General features: G+C 36.8%; 1 protein-coding gene across 2 annotated transcripts in view; it reads left to right on the forward strand.

The window, feature by feature from the left end:
- The window catches only part of PARN (poly(A)-specific ribonuclease), a 43,514-nt gene that overhangs the window by 19,683 nt on the left and 3,790 nt on the right, over window positions 1-20,041 (forward strand). For both annotated transcript variants that reach the window (XM_033074371.1, XM_033074372.1), the window contains 4 exons: window positions 1,137-1,192; window positions 3,930-4,016; window positions 8,444-8,518; window positions 16,383-16,572. In XM_033074371.1, the coding sequence (XP_032930262.1) occupies window positions 1,137-1,192; window positions 3,930-4,016; window positions 8,444-8,518; window positions 16,383-16,572 (408 nt within the window). The remainder of the gene's footprint in view (window positions 1-1,136; window positions 1,193-3,929; window positions 4,017-8,443; window positions 8,519-16,382; window positions 16,573-20,041) is intronic.

Below are 20,041 nucleotides of genomic sequence, written 5' to 3' on the forward strand. Positions count from 1 at the left end.
TGCAGATGTTTGTAATTTTTATTGATGAAGTTCCTTTTAGGTGCTGCAGTGTTCAGGAGGATGCAGTTCATATTAGACTGTACCTTTCCTGAGACTCAGAAGATAAATTAGGTGGGACAGTGTGTGGCACAACCCATGCCAGTTCTCACAGCCTGTGGCTCACATGTGAACCTTCCATACAGTACATTTTACCTCAGTGTTTGAGACTTTCTTTTCTCCTATATGTAGCAAAACCAAGTTAACCACTGCATTCTAGTAGACTTATCAGTGATACAAGGAATCGTAAGGCCATGATACTGAAACTTTTAGAAGCTACTAGTGAGTGTGGTATGATAGAAAGAATCTGTAGACAATTACAAATCAGTCTGTACACTTAAAAAGACTAGCTGTTTACATCAGTTATTACTTAGTTGAATGCTGTAACTGCAATCTGATAAGAATTTTAGAAGCTTTTTAAAGTTATGATGAAAAAGTTACTTATTTTGGCCTTCCAATGAACACTATACACAGCAAATGTTTTGTAACACCAATGTGGCATCTGTACCTATGACAGGATTTTAAGCTGTTCATCTTTGGAAGGAAATAGTTTTCAGAACTGAATAAGAACTTTTATTGAAAGCATTTCTTGAATGTTTTGAGAAACTCTTCAGTTACATGTTAAAGAGGAAAAGACTCATCCAGTTATCTCCAAAGAAGTCATGATGGCTTTTGCAATTTTAGGGTTTTAAGATCCATTCTATCTAAAGCATGTTGAAGTGCTCAGAAAATTGGGAGGTTTATGTATATTTAGAATGGTGGCAGCATTTGAACTACCCACTGTGCAAGGGGCTCTTACTGCTCAGAATTGCCACTTGTTAAATGTTTTTTCCCCACTTGTCTTTATTGTTTTCAGCATAACATTTTGGGCCTTTTTAGCCCTCATTTTCTTGAGTAAGTAAAATTCCTGGCATGTTGCCAAGTAACTTTTGAATCTAGTTGTTGGATAAGAGATTGTGCTTAGAGAATCTGTCTGTTTTAACATACCTTAAGATAAATTTAGGATGGCTAATTCTGCTTCTTCAGAAAAAATGTGTAAACTATTAAAAGGAAAAGGTGTTCATGCAGAAATTTGCTAATAGTTTGCTTTTTGCTTCTAGGCTATTTCTTATGAGAGTAATGGACATACCATATCTCAATTTGGAAGGACCAGACTGTAAGTAGTTTCTTTCATTGTAATGTCAGTACCATTCTGACAAACTTCCTGGAGGAGGAAGTGTAAAGATTAATTATGTATATCTAAAGAAAATATATCAGCATGTCTACCAGCTGTGTTTAGGTTATTAGCTACTTACAAAATTATTTAAATGTGTCTGCTCCCTTGTTTTCCTTCAACAACAGAGCAATCCCAGAAATTCTTCAACTTTGACCTGAGAATCTGCATTATAAAGGGACCTGACGAGAACAAATTAAGTTAATGTTACTAAATGAGAGAGTTTGAAATTAACAGCTTAATTGTTATTTTGAGTTACTCTTCTTATATACCATATCACATAAAGAGTGGGATCTTAGCACTGTCCCCTCACCCCAGCAGTAATTACAGAATGCAAACTAGTGAAGAGAAAATGGTTCTGAAAATCTTGTGGCCACTTTGTTTCTCAAGTGCAGTAGTACCTCTCCTTAACTTCAGCCTAAACATCAGGATTCTTTTGCCACATGGGATTATGATAATGAAAAATATTACTTAAAACATTTATACTTTTCTGGTTATTTCACTTTACAGATCTGGAGATGTAATTAGTTGATAATATATTTAAATGAAAATAGATTTTACTAATGTAACTGTCCTTACTGTTATGGGATGTTTCATTATGAGGGGAAAAACTTTGGGTGAGGTTTTCCACTGATGCCTTGACTTAGGAAAGGGTGAAACCCTGGAGATCAGTCTGGTCCTTGATTAGATAAAAGCTTAATTTTATATTGAGGAGTCATACACAGTGTCTTGGAAATGATACTCATTTGGAAGCAGTACTGATGTGGATACGTTTTCCACTCCTTGCATTGGAAAGCCCAGACTGGAGTGTGACTCTATTAGATGCCAGTGTAACAGTAACAGAATGTAGTTCTAGAGAGATGGAAGTAACTGTTGGAGAGGAAAATACATGCTGTAAGGGCATATATTTAATTTTAAATTCAGTTAGATGGTCAGATCACTGAGCTCTGGCTCTGCTGGAATGGTAATCTAATTACATTGCATCTTCCTTCCCCAACTGTTTGATACTGAGTGGAAGAATGGGTAAATACTTTGGGTCATTGAGAGAGTGCCAAAGCTACTAATTTGTAAAGATGCTACTTCCACTTGCTGGCCAACTTACAGGATTGTTTTGATACTTTGCCAAGAAGGGTTGCCAGAAAATAGTCTGCCTCTGAAAGTCTGTCTCTTTTATCTGAAAGCCACTCCTGTAGAACAGACTGATGCAGATGTTCCAGGAGAACCTGAGCCAAGGAGGCTTTCTAAGCCTCAAAACAGAAAGCATTGCAGGAGTAGCATGTTGGGCTGGCTGTTTCAGCCACTTCTGTTGCTGTTCTGAGATGTAAACACCAGTGTAGGTTGAGGAAGCTGTCTGGTGGTTGTCTCTAGGGGACAGAGAAGCAAAGCCACCTAAAGAGTACAGCCAGGTTTCTATGAGAGGTGCACTTGCAGTCTGTATTTTTAAAAAAGAGATGAGGTACAGTTGACTTGAGTGACTGTCGAGAGTTGTATGTTTCTGTTTGTCAGGTAGTGAAATAGCAAGTTTGTGCAATTTTTCCTGAAATAATGGATCTCAGTAATGTGTGCTAACTTAAATAGTTTTAAATATGTGAATGTGACTTTCATCATCTTTATTACTGTGTGCTAAAAACTCATTTGAAAATGAAGTTGCTGCACAAAATGACTGCAAAGCAGAAAAAGAATCAAATCCTTCTCCGCCAAGTAGGGAGAAGTTAGAGATTTGAACAGCAGGTTCACTGTGAATTTAAGAATAAACAGATACAAGAAGGTTAGGAATAGTTTGTTTTCTCTAATCAATATAAAAAGGCTGTAATAGCTGAAACTGGAGTTGTAAATGCTATGATTTTCTGCTATTGGATTACAAATAATTAAACTTTGAGTTGCTCTCTTTTCAGTAAGCTGCACAGCAATGAATTGATCTTCTGTTGTTTGAGGAGTTTTGGTCTTTGACGCGTATAGTGCAAAAAAATTGAATTTTAGTCCTTAAAAAATATTGTGTCCTTTTTGTTTAAGTAGCAGATTTAGGGAACAGGATTTCACTTGTGCACATGAAGGGATTGCTTTTCTTAACTACTTGTGTCTCTGTCCAGCCTGACTAAGCTCTCAGTGCTCATATACACCTGTATATAGTAATGTGTCATACATAAAATAGATCTCTGCAGATACCCGTGGAAAGTCTTAATTAATGATCTGCAAACAGTTTTGTAGGAAAATTTAAAATATTTCAGTATCTTTGCCCCTGAAAACACAGTGTTCCACTTGTTTCTTTTAAAAATATGATAGGAATTCACAGGTCACATCTCTAGTGAAAGGAATTTCAGGTAGGATAAGTGTGCAAAAGTAAGATATATAGTGATAATTTCTTCTGTATCTTACCTTTCCAGCAATTTGATTTGGATTCTGCCTCTCAAATTCACAGACCTTAAAACCAATTTCAATATACACTAAAGACTTCTGCACTTCTTTAGATATAGGCCTTGATGAACTGTCTTTTTTTCTTGATGTAATTTTTAGTAATAATAAAAAGTCATTCTGTATATTCTGACTTGTATTTAGTATTATATGAAAACTGAGTTGAACATTGAAAAGAGCTACATGACTACATTAGATGACTGTTTTAGGATATTTTAAAGATACCAGCAGTGACTCTTATTTTAACAAAAGGATTTTTGTTTTGTAGTGCAACCCAAACGAGATCATGTTCTTCATGTTACTTTTCCCAAAGAGTGGAAGACTAGTGACCTATACCAGCTTTTCAGTGCCTTTGGTGAGTAATATAGTCTGTTTTGTTGTTCTTCTTATTAGCAATTAAACTTCTGGTTTGTTTTGTCATTTTTAGTCTATGGGTGGAGACTTATTCCTAGTGTAGGTAATGATGAATCTCTTTTTGTAATTTTTGAATGGTGTCATGTGGTCTTTGTAATGACATGTTGAAAATTACTGTTCTTGTTAACTTCTCTTTAGAAATATTTATTTGGTGCTTGTTGAATATTGTGGGTCTTTTATCCTTTTATTTACAGCCTCTCCTGAAAGGATGTAAGAGTTTATATAGGTGGGTAAAGGGAATGGGGATTGGTGTGAGGCAGATTGAGGCTTTAGGAACAAGATTCATCCTGCAGTTGGTGTAAAGCAAACTCCAGCATATGAGTCTAGGCAAGGTTGAAAACAACCAGTTTGATTTCCAGATTGTGAACACCCTCCAAGTGAGAAGAAACAGGAAAAGGGGTAATATAAAATGTAGGTACTTGGACAGCTGAACTACTTGATGGTGGTCTCCTCCTTGTCTCTTGTGCCTTGGTCCTCTGTGCAGGCTCTCTGGAGCTGTATCAGATGCACTCCGTTCCTTGTGAGGATTTGATCTTCACTGCAGCAGGAGTCAGTGAAGTGGATAGGATTTAGTAGCCCTGATGGGGAAATGTAGAATGTGAGGATGTAGAAATGACAGCGTGCTCCTGGTGCTGCTGTTCAGGGTAAGGCCATGGCTCGGACTCAGTCCCAGCAGTTTTTAACCCTCAATTCCAGGGTAAGGCCGTGGCTCAGACCCAGTCCCTGCAGTTTTTAACCCTCAATTCCAGGGTAAGGCCGTGGCTCAGACCCAGTCCCTGCAGTTTTTAACCCTCAGCTCTGGGATAAGCCCATGGCTCAGACCCAGTCCCCGCAGTTTTTAACCCTCAATTCCAGGGTAAGGCCATGGCTCAGACCCGATCCCTGCAGTTTTTAACCCTCAATTCCAGGGTAAGGCCATGGCTCAGACCCGATCCCCGCAGTTTTTAACCCTCAATTCCAGGGTAAGGCCATGGCTCAGACCCAGTCCCAGCAGTTTTTAACCCTCAGCTCTGGGGTAAGGCCATGGCTCAGACCCAGTCCCCGCAGTTTTTAACCCTCAGATCCCGGTGCCGCGCTCCGTGCGTGGGGGCGGCACCGCCGCCAGGGGGCGCGCTCACACACGGCTCGGTGCTCGCTTTGGGAATCGCCAATTCCCGCTCGTCTCCGCATCTTAGAGCTGGATGTTTTCGTATTTCGATTTACAAACTCCAGGTTCGATAATAAATCCATAATTTTTTGTCTTTTTGCTATGGCATCTCAAAACAAACTGCATTATTCCTTCCCAAATACTGGAATACATAATTGCCCATCCTTTTCCAGTTGTAGGTGGATAGGAGCAGAGTGGTGCAGTGTGAGGTTGAGTGATCTGCCAAAAACTTAAAAAAATAGGCAGTAACAGACATGAATTATCCTAATTTATTGCATCAGTTAAAGCAAAGTGTCTTGAAATCAAGCAGTATTAATCGAATTTTATAGAAGAAAAAATCTTAAAATGATTTGAAGCAGAGTTATAACCTTTCATGAAGCTTCTAATGAAATATGATGAGACAGCTGAAGGGGCTGCAGTGTCACACTTGGAACTCATTTACATTTGCTACTCTAGAAAGGGTGTTCATGATTCTGAAATCCTTCAGGACTGCCTGCATACCAAGGGGACACCTGTTCATGCAAGATGTTTTTATAATCTCAGGGGTGAATGTAGTTTCACTGTACAAGTACTTGCAGCACTATGCAGTCTCGTAGAACACTTTAGATTCTTAAATTTGCATTGTTTAGTTGGTCCTGCTGATGTGAAATATGAAGTCATTAAAACAGGATTTGCTAGAATACCACTTTAGTGTATAGCCTTAAGTTCTACTTAAATTGATGTCTTTGGGCTTTTGATTAAAACTTATGCTATCAAAGTATTATAAAAACTACTGCTTAATTTCCAGTAAAAGTAATGTAGGAAATGTATAAGAACAGAGTATAAAATGTTTCAATGATGTAATCCATCAGTATAATTTTATTTTGTGGATTTAAACTTGTTTGCATGTTTGAGCTGATATATGGAGAATTTTCAGATTTCTTTACAGAAGAAATACGTGTTACTTGCACCTTCATATCATAGCCCACCAGTGGCATTCTTCAAAGTGTTGAAGACTTGACATACTCTAGAAATGCAGAGAGAGACATTTCCTGCCTTATTTCTCTAGAGCTGGTGTTCCATTAATTGCTGTCCATGGCTTATCTGCACTGGCCTTGCAGTGAGCTGGCATAGGGCTCTGGTGATTGCTAAATTTTGTACTGCAGCTGCATTTGCTTTCCAGATCTTTATTTGCATTTCACCATACTTTTGAAATGCACAATATTTACTGAGTGCTTAGCAGCATTGCCGAATGATTTAATTTATTAATCTTATCTCTCCTAAATTCTTACTTCTTAATAATGATGAAATGTGGCATAGTCTGAAGAGAGCATCTCTTAAGCACGAAGAGTTGCATAAGAGCATTTGTTGTGGTTCACTTCAGATTGGAACTCAGTGTCTGCTATTTCATTTTGACTTTATTTAAATTCTGTATTTAAAATGTGTAAATTGAGTATAAAAGCAACATATGTTGGTAGGTATTGAAACCAATTATTAGCCAAAAATACAAAGTCAGAAGTCATATAGAGTGCAGCAGTATTTCTGCAATAGTAAATAAGGGTCAGATACTGAAATGATGTGCCAGCAATAGGTTGGATTTTTATTAATTTATTAATATTCATTAATATTCGGGAGAATTTTTCTTTAACTGTATATATAGGAATGGGACACAATCTGGACAGCATTTCTGTGTTCCAGAGTTACAACAGAATATGGTCTCAGATGTCTGAAATGATTGCTTAGAAAAATTTTGTAATTTGTAATACAGAAATGGAGAACTTGATACATTAATTATTTTAGAGCAAAGACTTGTCAATACATGTAAGCAGTGTGAATTTGTACAGTAATTTCTGTCCTTTAAAGGAAAATCCATGTTGGGTCCCACCAAATTCACTACAGGTCTGTGCTGCACTAATATGTCAGCTTGGGCTTTTCTTGTGTTGTGAAATGTTAGTGTCTTGCCAAAAGGGTGTTCTCCCTACACCAAAGAGCCTTACCCATAGGCAGCAAAATTCTATATTCATCAAAGACAGAATTATTAGAAATTGAATTTATCTGCCCTGAAAAATCTTTAAAGAAATTCTAACTTTGTGGTGTAGGCTCATCGTAAATGGCCTTAGCCCTTCAGTACAGGGAGATATCAGAAACCATACTAAATTAATTATGTTTTTGGCAATGATCAAAATGATTATAACTTAAACTCCTAAATAGCTGGCTACTCAAATGTATAGCATGCAAATGAAATCTATCTAGACTTTTATTTTTTTATGATTAGAAAATCTGTTTATAATCTGGCTAGATTTCAGAAGAGACTTCTATAACCTTGTAATCTGTAGACTAAATTAGATTTCAATAGATTAAACAACAGAATGAATGTGTTTTAAGCCCTTTTGCATCATCATTTATAACCTTGTAATGTCTGAAGGTTAAATGATGGTATAACATTATATGTAACTTGATTTTCTAGTTTACGTGAAAAAATGGCACCAGTTTTGAATATCTGAATTGTGCTAACAATAATGGACTTAGATAAGGACAGGAGATTTAAATGCATTTCAGACTATAATAAGACCTTGTGTCTGGAATCGGAATCTTTTCCTCTGCTTTTGCTTGATTATGAACTCTTTTAGTGCTAATGTGACATTTTAAGCCATTCACATAGAAAATGCACTAGCTGCTTGATGAATAGAGGAACTTATTTCCAGTCACTGTTCCATTGTAACAGCTTCCAAATGAGGTCCATGATTTTGTGCATTTGTCATCATATTGACTCAAATTAGGTTTTTATTTCACATCCAGGAAATGATGTGTAGTGGGATTCAAAGAAACCCGAGTTTGAAAATTTTGTGTCCCAACAGTGGAGTTCTTTATTGATGTGATCAATCTTCTACCTACCCCCTTTAACTGGAATCTATCATCACTCAAGGAGCTGTTATGTATTTGAGTGAAGGGTGAAATTTCCAGAAAATCACTTTGATTTATTTTATAGACTTATATAGAAACCGTGGAGGGGGAGGATGTGAGGGTCTGGGGGTGTACAGCATGCTCATGCAGCCCTGACTTTCTGAACAGTTCCAGCCCTTGTGCACCTGGGTATGAACTCCACACCTGTACAGTGGACAAAAGCCTTCTCAGGTGCAGTTACTCTTAGCTGGCTTTTTAAATGTCATGGCATATCAGATAAAAATTCATGACTGAGTTAAAACAAAAATAGTCATAATAATTTCTTTTGCTTTTTCTAGGTAACATTCAGGTTTCGTGGATTGATGATACATCAGCATTTGTATCGTTGAGCCAGCCAGAGCAAGTACAAATAGGTAAGTGTTACTGGATTTACTTCAGCATTAAGACTTTAATTGGCTCCTGTAAAATGCTCTGAGCCAGCAGGGTCTGTGATTCTAATGGCAAAACCACTGACTTGCTTGGAGGAGCTGGACTTCCATAGCACCAGCACATGTGGCAGGAAAGGCAAGCCCAAACTGGATTTCCTTGAGAGTTTTGTGTTTCATTCCATGATCCTCCAAGTACCTAAACTTGTAGGTAGAGTAGTGTGGTTTCTTCACTTGGTGCAGTCTTTATTGAGTCTATTTACTGTTACTTTGCCCAGAGTATAACTGTCAAAGACTTTTGTGGTCTTTGTCTCCAAATACCCTTTGGACTTACACACATTTAGTTTGGCTAGTATTTGCAAGGAACAAATGCAGTGAGAAGGTTTTTGGTGCATTGAAGAACATATGCAAAATAATAATATCAGAAGAGCGTGGACTGCTAATGTGCCTACAGTCTGTGTATGAACAATGTGCAGTCTCTCCAGACCTAAGTTCTTGAATTTTTATTTGAACATTTGAAAATATTGCAGTTAGTTATGTGGGAAAACAATCTTGGTGTGTTGGGTTTTAGGCTGGGTTTGTGGTTTGGAGATTTTATATTGCTTTGGGATGATTTTATTTGTGTTTTGGGGTGGATTTTTAAAAAAGATTTTTTATTTGCTGTAGCTAAATCCACAAGCTCTTAGTGGTTTTTCAAGTTCTTTTGGGAGTATATTTGAGTACTGACCCATACCCTTACTCTGGGGAACAATGGCTGGAAGTAGCCATTATAGATGATAATTTGGGATATGTTCTGTTAGTGTCATCCCCATTTACTGAAACACTTGCATCAAGTGCTGTGGAGCCAGGGAGAGCAGCAGTATATGTAGCACTTCTGATTAACTGGCTAAAATCTTGTTGCACTTGTGGGAATTCTGCCTGGATAGCTCTTAAGTTCTAAAAAGAAATAAAGCAGATTAGAAAGCCCCACTGAATTTACCATCATCTCTCCGTACTAAGCTCAAATAAAAAAGCTTTCAGGGTCTGGATATATAATCAGTGCATCTGTCTAATTCCTTGTTAACATCCTGGGAGTGTTTATCATAACTCCTCATACATTCATAGCTCTGCAGAGGATTTTGAGGGCTCACCAGCAGCCTCCTTACAGCAATTGCTCCATAGCAGCAAGAACCTGTTTCTTCATCTATATATATAGATGTAAGAATGAAGTTACTTACCCATTGTCTAAATGCTTGGCATGTACATTATCACCACTACTTTTTATTGTTGTTTTTTGGTTTGATTTTGGTTTTTTTGTTCTGTTTTTGTTATAGCAACTACATATTTTGGAAAGAACTGAATGTCTGCAGAATACTGAAACTGAATCTTTCTGGCACTGCTCTGTGTCTTTTTTTGTGCTTTGACAAACAGGGAGGCTTGTTCTGTGGCCTACGTGCTGGGAAACATGTTATTTGTTTGAAAGCTCAGGTGATTATAGTGTGTCATAGATTTTTATGAGATCTGATCAGTAGAAATTCATATACTGAAAGCAGTCAGCCAACCAAGCTGATAAACTAAACCAACCTCAATTACCAAAAATTGTGTGATTTTTTTTTTACTGTAAAATTGCTTAAATTTGTTAGTGTTTTACATCCTTGGAGGGCTGTGAAGCAATATGAATACAAGGTAAGATGTTGCTGCAGGTATATTTCTGTGCTTACCTCTTAGAGAGGTTTCTGACTTTGAGCTGTATTAAGACAAACATATAGTTAAGGGAACACAAGTGCAGCAAGAACATCTATGGGTCATAAATGGATCCAGGACATGAAAAGTGTATGGAAGTTTCCCCTAAAGTGTTCAGATTTCCATTACAAAGGAGTGTAAGTACTGTAAAATCACCCAGACTTGCTTTGCATCTTTTTAATAAGGAAATTGTGTCTGAAAAAGTAATTAAAATGGGACTGGTTTTATGATTATATGCATGGAGTGTTAATTGATTTGGATCTCAGATTTTGAAACCCTGTTCATATCTGGGAGATGTCTTTATTTTTCTATTGCAGCAGTGGTTGAAATACTGAATCTTTGGCTGAACCAAGATGAAGTTAGAGACTAAAAAAGCAGATAATTTAAAGAGTGATCTGTTATCCTCCCTGGATGCACATGCTCAGGATAACCAGTTGATGGATCTGCCTGATTCCTTAACAATTTAGCTCCAATGCCTTTTAATTTTGTTCAGCTTCTTAGGTGTTACAAGACAACTTGAAATATGATTTGTCTATATGCCTAGTTTTGTGTAACTGTATCTAAGGGTAATATTGAAATTATGATAGTTGTCTTTCATATTTCAAATAATTAATTATCATGTTTAACCTTTACAAATGACAGACCTCTTAAAATGTGGCACTTTGCATAAGCTGTTGTTGCTATGCTGTGCTAGTTTTGTTGTTTCTAACTCTCACAGCTTCAGCATTTGAAGTGGGCTAAAAACTTGTTCATCAGCATTTTGGGAATATGTCAGATTTCTCACTGATTCAAAAATCCATTTTGAATATGTATAAATATAAATAAAATATACCTATTCATTCCCCAGTGCTCTTTAAAACTATGTGCCTGAGTTAGGTAATATCATGGATGGTAACCATTAAAACCTAGTCCAAAACTGATTGATAAAACATTGGCCCATAAGATTTTCTGTTTATAAAGTATACATTTGATTAGCTGAATTTAGCTGATATGTAGCTCTTCAAATTTCCCATGGTAATCAGTAGTGTGTGTGTATGTTGCCAGGGAGAACGTGCATTCCAATGTTTTAATTGTTGAAGTGTTACCCTGAAGGATGTATGAATCTTTGCATAATATACAAAGACTTGTTTCCTCTTCTACTTCATTTCCTCTGAAAAACTAAGTAGGGAAAAGGGCAGTATTTTTATAGTCAATTTTGGAGCTGCTCCTAACTTTCCAAGTGAATGTGGCATGCTTTAAAACATACAAACCAGAAACCTTGGGAAATAAGAGTCAAATGCCTCAAACTTCTCATTTTGCTGCTTATGATAATGTCCAAAAATCTTCACTTTATTTGGTATTCATGCAACTTGCACATTGGCAGCCTCTCAGATTTATTATGAGTAGAAAACCTTGTTCTTGTATAAAATCATATGGCTCTCTATAGCTTGAAGTGGAAACTGCAGGAGGACAGATGCTAGGGAACAGTTGCACCGTCACCCTGCTGTGCCTGTCTGTGCAAGCTGGACCTGACCCTTGCCAGGGGAAGGTTCTTTGCTTTGTCACTTACTGTTGGGCTGCCACAATGTCATCTTAGAAGAAATAACAGGTTTATGAAAGTGGTAGTTTAGATGGCTCTGATTTGTCTTAACTTTTTGCAATATGCTGTGCTGTAAACTAATTTCCAGGCTACGAGCACCTGAAAACTATAATGGACAATAAACAATCTATGTTCTGCTGGGATTTGCTGTTCAAAGTAGGTAATTAATAAGAATTTGTTAAATGGTCAATATTCCTTTTAGTTGGATATGTGGGAGACAAAACTCTGTTGCCAAGCTGCACTGCAAGTGGCATCAGCATTTCTGTCAAACATGGAGCACATATTTGTTATGTGTGTGGCAAAAGATAAACACTGTGCACTTTTAGGGCTGATGAACAGGAGAAACTCCAGAACTAACTTTTGGCATACAACTTCTGGCTCTTCAGATTTTTGACTTGCTAGATAAGTTTGCCTTCGGGTGCTGTTCAGCTTTGTGTATTTATAAAGCTGGCTTTTCATTTGGAGAGGTTAGTATGGAATAAGTGCTGTTTCAATGATCCTATGACTTACAAGGGTCTAGACTTCATCCAGATAGTCTGGAAATGGTGGGGGGAAATGGGAAATACTTCAACTTGTCAAATAAGCCCAGTATTTTATTTTAATGAATAAATTGGTATAACCTGAAGTATTTGTGTTTCAACCACTTCAACCCCTCAATTGTTCTGTGCAGTTAGCTTTGTCACTCCTCAGTTAATGCTTTGGATTGATGTTAAGCTCGTTTTTCATGGTTTTTCATGGTTTCCTTGAATGTTGTCATCCAACTTTGACTATTCAGGCTGCTGGTCTGAAAAACAGGGTAACTTGGATTCTTTCAGTAATGAAATAACTTCATCTGTAAGGGAGTTAAAGTCCTTTATAACTACATACGTGTGCATAGCATGAAATGTTTCAGTGCAGTTACACTATCATCTCTGTTCTTTGTTGAGGAAAATATTTTAAATTTAAGCTTTGCATAAGGATCCTTCCTTTCTTTGGCAGGGTTTGTACTTAGCACTTTATCCTCCTCCTGTAAAAACATTTTCTTTCAGATCATCTGTCCATTTTCCCCTGTTCTCCAACATGAGGGTTCAAACCTCGTTTTGGTTTGCTCTCTAACTTGCCATCCTCCTTTGCAAGGTGAAGAGCTGTTTTGTCCCTGCTTTGATACTGCTCCTTGCTCTGCATTCAGATACCAAGAGAGAGGCCAACCTTTGTACAATGCTCTTTTATTTAGAATCTATTAGGCCCCTTCCATCTTAAGCTGATACAGGAGAGGAAAAGAAAGGGATGGGCAGCACCATGTACAAATTGGTGTTATCAGTTTGGGTACAACCTGCAGATAGTTGCTGTTATCAAGTATACTCTAGTCCAGCTAATTTACATTGACAATTTCACTGGTATTTAACCAAATCTAGTTGAATTCTGCTTACGCCTTGATAATGTCCATGGTTATATAATCACGTCCTATTTCTTTAGGATTTATGGCTTCTCTAGGAATATGTTTGTACATTTGCTGTGGAAGAACTCAGTCCTGAATGTTCTGTAGGGGACAATTTAATTCCATTTAGGTTAATTTCAAAGATGCCCTCTAATTTGGAATGTTGAATCTTCTGCTTTCTGTTGATCAAATAGGCACAGAGCACTGTCACTTCCACTCCTGAGCTTTACATACTAGACTATGCACGCACACTTTTGTGATCATGGCAAACTTCTGGATTGTTACATGTGGCATGAATAACCCTGGTAGTCAATCAGTAAGGCTGTGGAACCATAGTGAGTATTGGGAGTAAAACAAAATACTGACTTAACTGCTCTCTAATTGCTCAGTGTTGCTCTGGCTGGGGCAGTGGTCCCATGTTTCAATAGAATATGATCAGATAAGATTAATGCAGCCTCAATACAGATGTCACTTAAAGGCTTCACAGGTGAAATTTTACTTCAGTATTTCATAAGCTGAAGTGTTTAGTATTTCAGCTTTAATCTGTATAGTTCTGTGTGTTTATTGTATTTATATATTGTGGCTTTTCTTTTGCCACAATCTCTTTACACAGTTCATCAACATATTTATTATGTTTTTTTATTAAGAGGCTTAATATTGTCAGTGACCATCTGTCAGGATGTTGCTCTGCATAAAAGCAAGGACTTGGTAAAAGAGTGTCTTTGTACACATTTCTCTTGGACCACTCAATGATAGACACCCTTTTCAATGTCTTGCCTTATAACAAGGGAAGGTGCCATCCTCTAGAAAAACTTTTCCTAAAATAATTTGCAATTACTATTATTCTGCTATGAGTCTGAAACTTTAAGGCTGCAATTAATGTGAAATGCAGCCACGTAGTGTTGGTTATTAGGTCAGGTTTTTCACAGAAAGATTTGTCTCCTCTCTTACAATTTAAAGAAATAAGTAAATTGACCCCCTGAGTTCCCTTCAGTTTTTTAGAATTCCCAGAGGATTCTAGCAGTGCATTTCTTCTGTTGGGAGTGCAGAATGACCTAACTGTATTTGCTTTGTTTGGCAGTATGGACAGCTTTCACCAAAAAAGCATCAGAGAAAATGTATTAAACTCTTACAGGGAACTGCTCTTCAATTCAAGACCATGCAACATTGTTTTATCTGTGTGGCTCCTTAGACTTCTCCATATGCCTTCATTTCAGTTTTTCAATGATGAAGCAATTTATTCAGCATGGAACATTTTCTATTAAATATATATGCTATATATATATGTATTTGTGTGTTTGTGCCATATGAATGGATTGCTGTAAAATACATGCCTTATTTCAAGAAAGCAGAGCTGTCTTAGTACAAAAATACTGACTCTTGCACAGATTTATTTTAGAATTATCTTTAGGCCTCAAATGATTTGTTTTTCTTCCCTAAAAAAGGGCTGAGTTTGTTGGAGAATTAAATGGCAGACCCATAACTTTGGTTCACAGCTTGTAGCAAAACAAATAATGTTATTGTGTTTTAATAAATGAATATGTATCAGATGATCCATGGTTACTCTATGCTTGATTTTAGCAAGCAAAAACATGCTTGAGTTTAACTAAACAAATTTTACCCTAAGGAATGCTGGCTGGCATGCAGTAAGCTCCAGTGAGCCTTATTAATTCATTCATGATGCCTGCCCCATAACTTCATGGGCAATAAATATTGTTCTAATTCTTACAAACAGATCCTGTAACTTTGCAGTTCAAAACAAGTGTGAGGGGGGTGAAAGGAGGTATGTCTGAACTTGTTGATTAGTGCAACAATCTAATGGGGCTGTTAATCATAACTATTGCTATCTATACTTGGGATTAAACTTAAATAAATGCTCAACACTCTTGCCTAGTTTTATGTACATTGCAACAGCAACATCTATATACCATGGCAGGTATTATAGAATCTCATTTCACTGTTACACAGCAAATATACAGAATGGATGGTCCATCCTGAAAGAGGAGAAAAAATCCACATCCACCCATCTTCCTCACCTTTTCTGAAATTTGATGTTGGAGCTTTCCATCTCTACCTCTACCAGAGGTAGCACAGAGTACCTGTATTTTAAAACAGCTCAGCTAGAATCCAGAAGTGGGATATGCATCTGAAATTGCTCTAAAGAATTGGAAGTACATAATAAAATCATTTTGTCTCCACCGCAATTGGGGTATTTTAAAATGTGCAGAAAAACAATCTGAGGTTGGGGGAGGTTTGTTTTGTTTTGTTTACATTTAAGCTGGTTTACTGGTTGGTTTACAATACTTTCTTTCAGAGAGCTAGGCTGAAAGCAGCAGAAGACACCAGTTGACAGTCAGTTTAATTTGCTGATTCATCTGTTACAGGGATGGCGTCAGGCCAGGGCTTGGCTCACAGACTAAAGGCTGAGAGCTGTGAAGATGCTGGGACTTGAAGGAATGTTGTTAAATTGTTACTGAGTGGAGGCAGTGAAAGTCTTTTTCTTTACTTTTAAAGTGCTTCTAATTTTGCATTGACAGGAGTCTTTCTACCTTTCTAGCTCTTTTTGGTTAAGGGGAAATCAGACATTAGAAAGATAGAACAGCTGGCTATTAGTTAAGTGCTTCTTCCAGGGATATCTTGTGCAACCAAAAATGCAGCTCAAATAAGCTTATGTTTCACAGCAATCAAACAGAGTTTTGGCAAAGGCTTTGCAAATGTCGTCTTTTCCTGGCAGACTTGCAAAATAAACCTGCTGGGTTAAGTAATGAGACTAAAAAGGAAAAAATCCAGGAAATCTTTTCTTGCCAACAAGCAATCTGGAAGAGGGTTACGACTGAAGAATTGATCGTTTCTAATTTAAAAGAAATGTCTTAAGTAGATTTAACTCTTTTTGCACAAAGTCTGACTTTGAGAAGGGCTTTTAGCATCCAGTTCAGACATTGTGACTTCTAGAGAATATGGCATTTTGGGGTTTTTTTAGTTTGTTTTTTTAATTGCTAACAATGGAACTAGAAATTGTTTCATGAACAGAACACATAGCTTGCAGCCTTCTGCTTTTCAAAAGGAGCTATTTCAGCAGAGGGCATACTGTCATGTAAGTGCTTTGTGTATAATATCAGTCTCCTTCTCCGCAGCTGTAAACACCAGCCGGTATGCTGAAAGTTATAGGATCCAGACATATGCAGAGTATGTGGAGAAAAAACATGAAGAAAAACAGGCCAAGAGAAAATGTACAGAAGATAGTTGGAAGGAGATGGAGAGGAAGAGGTTAAAAACCCAGTGCACACCTTATGTTTCCCAGAATCGATACTACTGTGTTAACAGGTGAGATGTCTGTGCTGCCACCTCATGTTCTTACTGCATTTCTGTCCAAAATCCAGCCATTTTTGAGATGGTTCTTAACTAATACAGGACATTTTTCTGTATGCATTTCTTTGCATATAAATCAGTAGTGGTACATCAGCTGTCACAAGATGATAGGTAAAGGAACAGAGGGAATTTCATCACAAATGTGATCAGACTGATTTTTAAATGCTGGGATCTTGAGGGCAGGTCACATCACAGCTTCTGAGCTTGATGTAGCAGCACTATTTCTTATAACCAAATTTTAAAAATTATTTTCTTTATTTATATGACACTTGTGAATGGCATGTGTCATGTGGACACTTAGCTGTCATCATATATCCTTTCAAGACCATGTTGGTTTTGACTGACTTTCCATGGTGATAATAGTGGCACAAAGAATGGTATAAACTCCCTTCTAGAGCAGTCCTGATGATGTTGTCCTTATGCTTCAGAAATAGGATGGCAAATGATGATACTTGCATGGCTTTAAGCTTTCAGTATCAAACTTGAAAATGGCTTTAGTTTATTATTTAAGGACAAAATTAAATCAGGACATGCTGCCCTCTGAAGCGTTTTATGGTTAGATAGAACGTGGAACTGCAAACTATGGTCTTTAATTTCACTCAAGACTAACACTTTTTTTTTTCCAGACACAGGTACATAAAAATATTTGTATCTAAAGTTACCTAAAATACTTATTTTTTTATATTATATACAATAATTTTGATATAAAATATTATATGAATATTTATATAAACAATCAGGACAAATATGCATGTATGTGTGCATGTGTATTTGTCCAGATTAGTTGAAGTCATATCTAGCTGAGCTCTCAGTACTGTGATGTATCCAGCAGCTGATCCCTTATAATAGCTTCATGTTACTACATCCTTTATTTATTTATTATTTAATAAGGTTGCTGCATCAGCTTCTGCCAAGGAGCGCAGCTGCAGGATAGCTGCCATGATGACAATGTGTCCTGGCTACTTTTTCATTCTGTAAGGAAGTTGAGTATTTCTTGTAAGGAACTTCTGTCTTAAATTGACAGATTAATAATATGTAACAAAGGTTTTTTAATTCTTGTAGTGTTGATAAAACTTTAGTCCAATATTGTAGAGGAACTTCTCTTCAGAAAGTAAAGTTTAATAGTATTAATAGCAGTCATAAGGTAAAATGATTTATAATTAATATATATCCCTTGCATATAACCTAATACTACTTTTAAATGTAAAAAAAATATTTCAGTGGAAATATGCCTAGTTATTAATGCAAGATGGAGAAGTAGAGGAAAAACTGCTGCATTTGACAAAACTTCAAGTAGTAAATAAGATCCCCTTGTCCAAATCTGTTGCTATTCAGAACACACTTAGGAAACAGATGGAACTGGCTGTGTTGTGCTTAGCAGATGACTGCCTGCCAGCTCTGCCATGACTGTTAAATGCATGGCTTTAAGAGCTTTTCCTTAGCAAAATAGTGTTACACCATAGCAGGAAAAGTCAAATAGGGTATGCTCTATGGAAAACTAGGCACCCTGCTCTCTTAGTACTTACTTATTCTCCTGATCATCATCTGGAAATCGTAAAATAGAATAAGGGCAACGGCAAAAGACTGGTATGAAGTATAAGAAAGGGATACATCACTTTGCCCTATCTAAAACTATGAGTGCTGCATCTTCTGTCAAGTCAGGCTGCTGTTTGTAGCACCACCTCCTTGAATGTCTTCATTTTGCCAAAGATTATCTAATTTGTGAAATGTGCAAGTGTTTCTACTGATGATTCTTTTGGTTTATTACAGAAATGGTTGTTTATAGTGGTTTATTACCCACGAAAGAATAGGAGTTGGCAAAAGCTGAGGTATTAAGGGTATAGATAACAAATATTGCAGGCAAATTACTGTAGGGTTCTTGCACTCTAGTGTTATTTTGGGTGATTTCACCTGGTCTTCAGCTGAAACTACTGATTTTTATGATGGATCAGTATCTACTCTCCCCCTCAATTTTGTTTCAAGTGTCAAGAGAACTTATGTTTTTGTGTAAATTAAATTTATTTGAAATTGTAAGTCCTCATATATCCAGGCCAGTTCCAAATGCCTTGTTTTTATTGTTTCTTTTAAAACTCAGATAGGCTTTTCCAAAACAGATAATTTTAAATGCTACATCATCATAATTATTTTCCTACCTTTTGTCCTCCTCTGCTTGCTGATTCCTTCAATTTAATTACCATGGTACTAGTTGGATTGCTCCTATTTAGTACCTCTTGAAATATAGTCTCTAGAAAATAGGTAGTTGTGTTTTGAAACCTAAGTGTTATGTGGTTAGAGGAGGGTGTTGAGTCTCTAAATGGTCATAAGGATCATAAAAGAAGTGTCTGCACTGGACAGTGACTGAAAGCTGTTATTGTGTTTGAATCTTTAACTTTGTTCAGTTGTTTCTCAGCTAAATGAGGAAGTTGAGGCAGATGTGTAGACACATCCAAAATAACGCTTATAATTAGAAAACTGAACTTTGAGTGGTGCTCTAACTTGTATATGCAACCATGCTCATTTACTACTAAGGGCATAAATAATGTTACCGTAATCTTAAATCATATTTAAGATTAAGGAAGAATACAACATAAAAAAATGTAACCCTTTCCCCTCTAGAAGCCATGCAATCAATGAATGAATATAAAATAAAATTAATAATCTGGGAGAAAGGAAGACAATGGTTTGTCATTATAAAATATATTTATTTTGTATTTTGTGCTGCCACTTTCTAGTGGTGGGGGTTATTCTTCCCCATAGGGTATCTGCAGGAGAACCATAAGGCCTAAAATTAATTTTTATGTTGTTCTTTGGTACCCAACTAAATGTGCACTGAAGGTCAAGAACTTGTTTCTCTTTATTTGCAATAACTTCACAGCAGTCTTAAGTTGGAAAAAATTAAATTCAGCCATAAGACATTCAAGAAGGAATCTTCTTCCTACAGTGAGTGCAAGTTCCTTTCTGAGAGCCAAGTGCTGAAGAAATCCTGGGATCATAATTTATGGCTCCTGGTAGTTTTTTCTTCCTAATGTATCTTTCAGAACGGCTTTCCCCAAAGTAGAATTCTTACAAGCTTTCTAAATTATATTTTTAAAAAATAGTAGTTTTCATTTCCTAAATGCTCCTCCTTCCCTAGACTTTTTTCTTTACAACCCTAGTTTTTGCCTGTTTTGCAATATTGAAGTGTGTACATAGGATTAACAATTCTATCCAGCTTTTTATTGGTGGTGGTTGTGGTATGACTCAAAATGATGATTTGTAAGAAATCATGCAAAAAGGCCTTCTGTGTGTGAATGTTTGGAGGAAAAACCAGCTATTCATCAAAGTAAATGGTGTTTGTGCTCCTAAAGTGGAAGTAAGAGCATGAGATGTAATCATGTTTAATCTTTGTTTATTGCCTTTGGACATCCCAGACAGACTCTGTTTT

The sequence above is a fragment of the Catharus ustulatus genome, chromosome 16, assembly GCF_009819885.2.
Source record: "Catharus ustulatus isolate bCatUst1 chromosome 16, bCatUst1.pri.v2, whole genome shotgun sequence".
In the NCBI taxonomy this organism is placed as follows: Eukaryota; Metazoa; Chordata; class Aves; order Passeriformes; family Turdidae; genus Catharus; species Catharus ustulatus.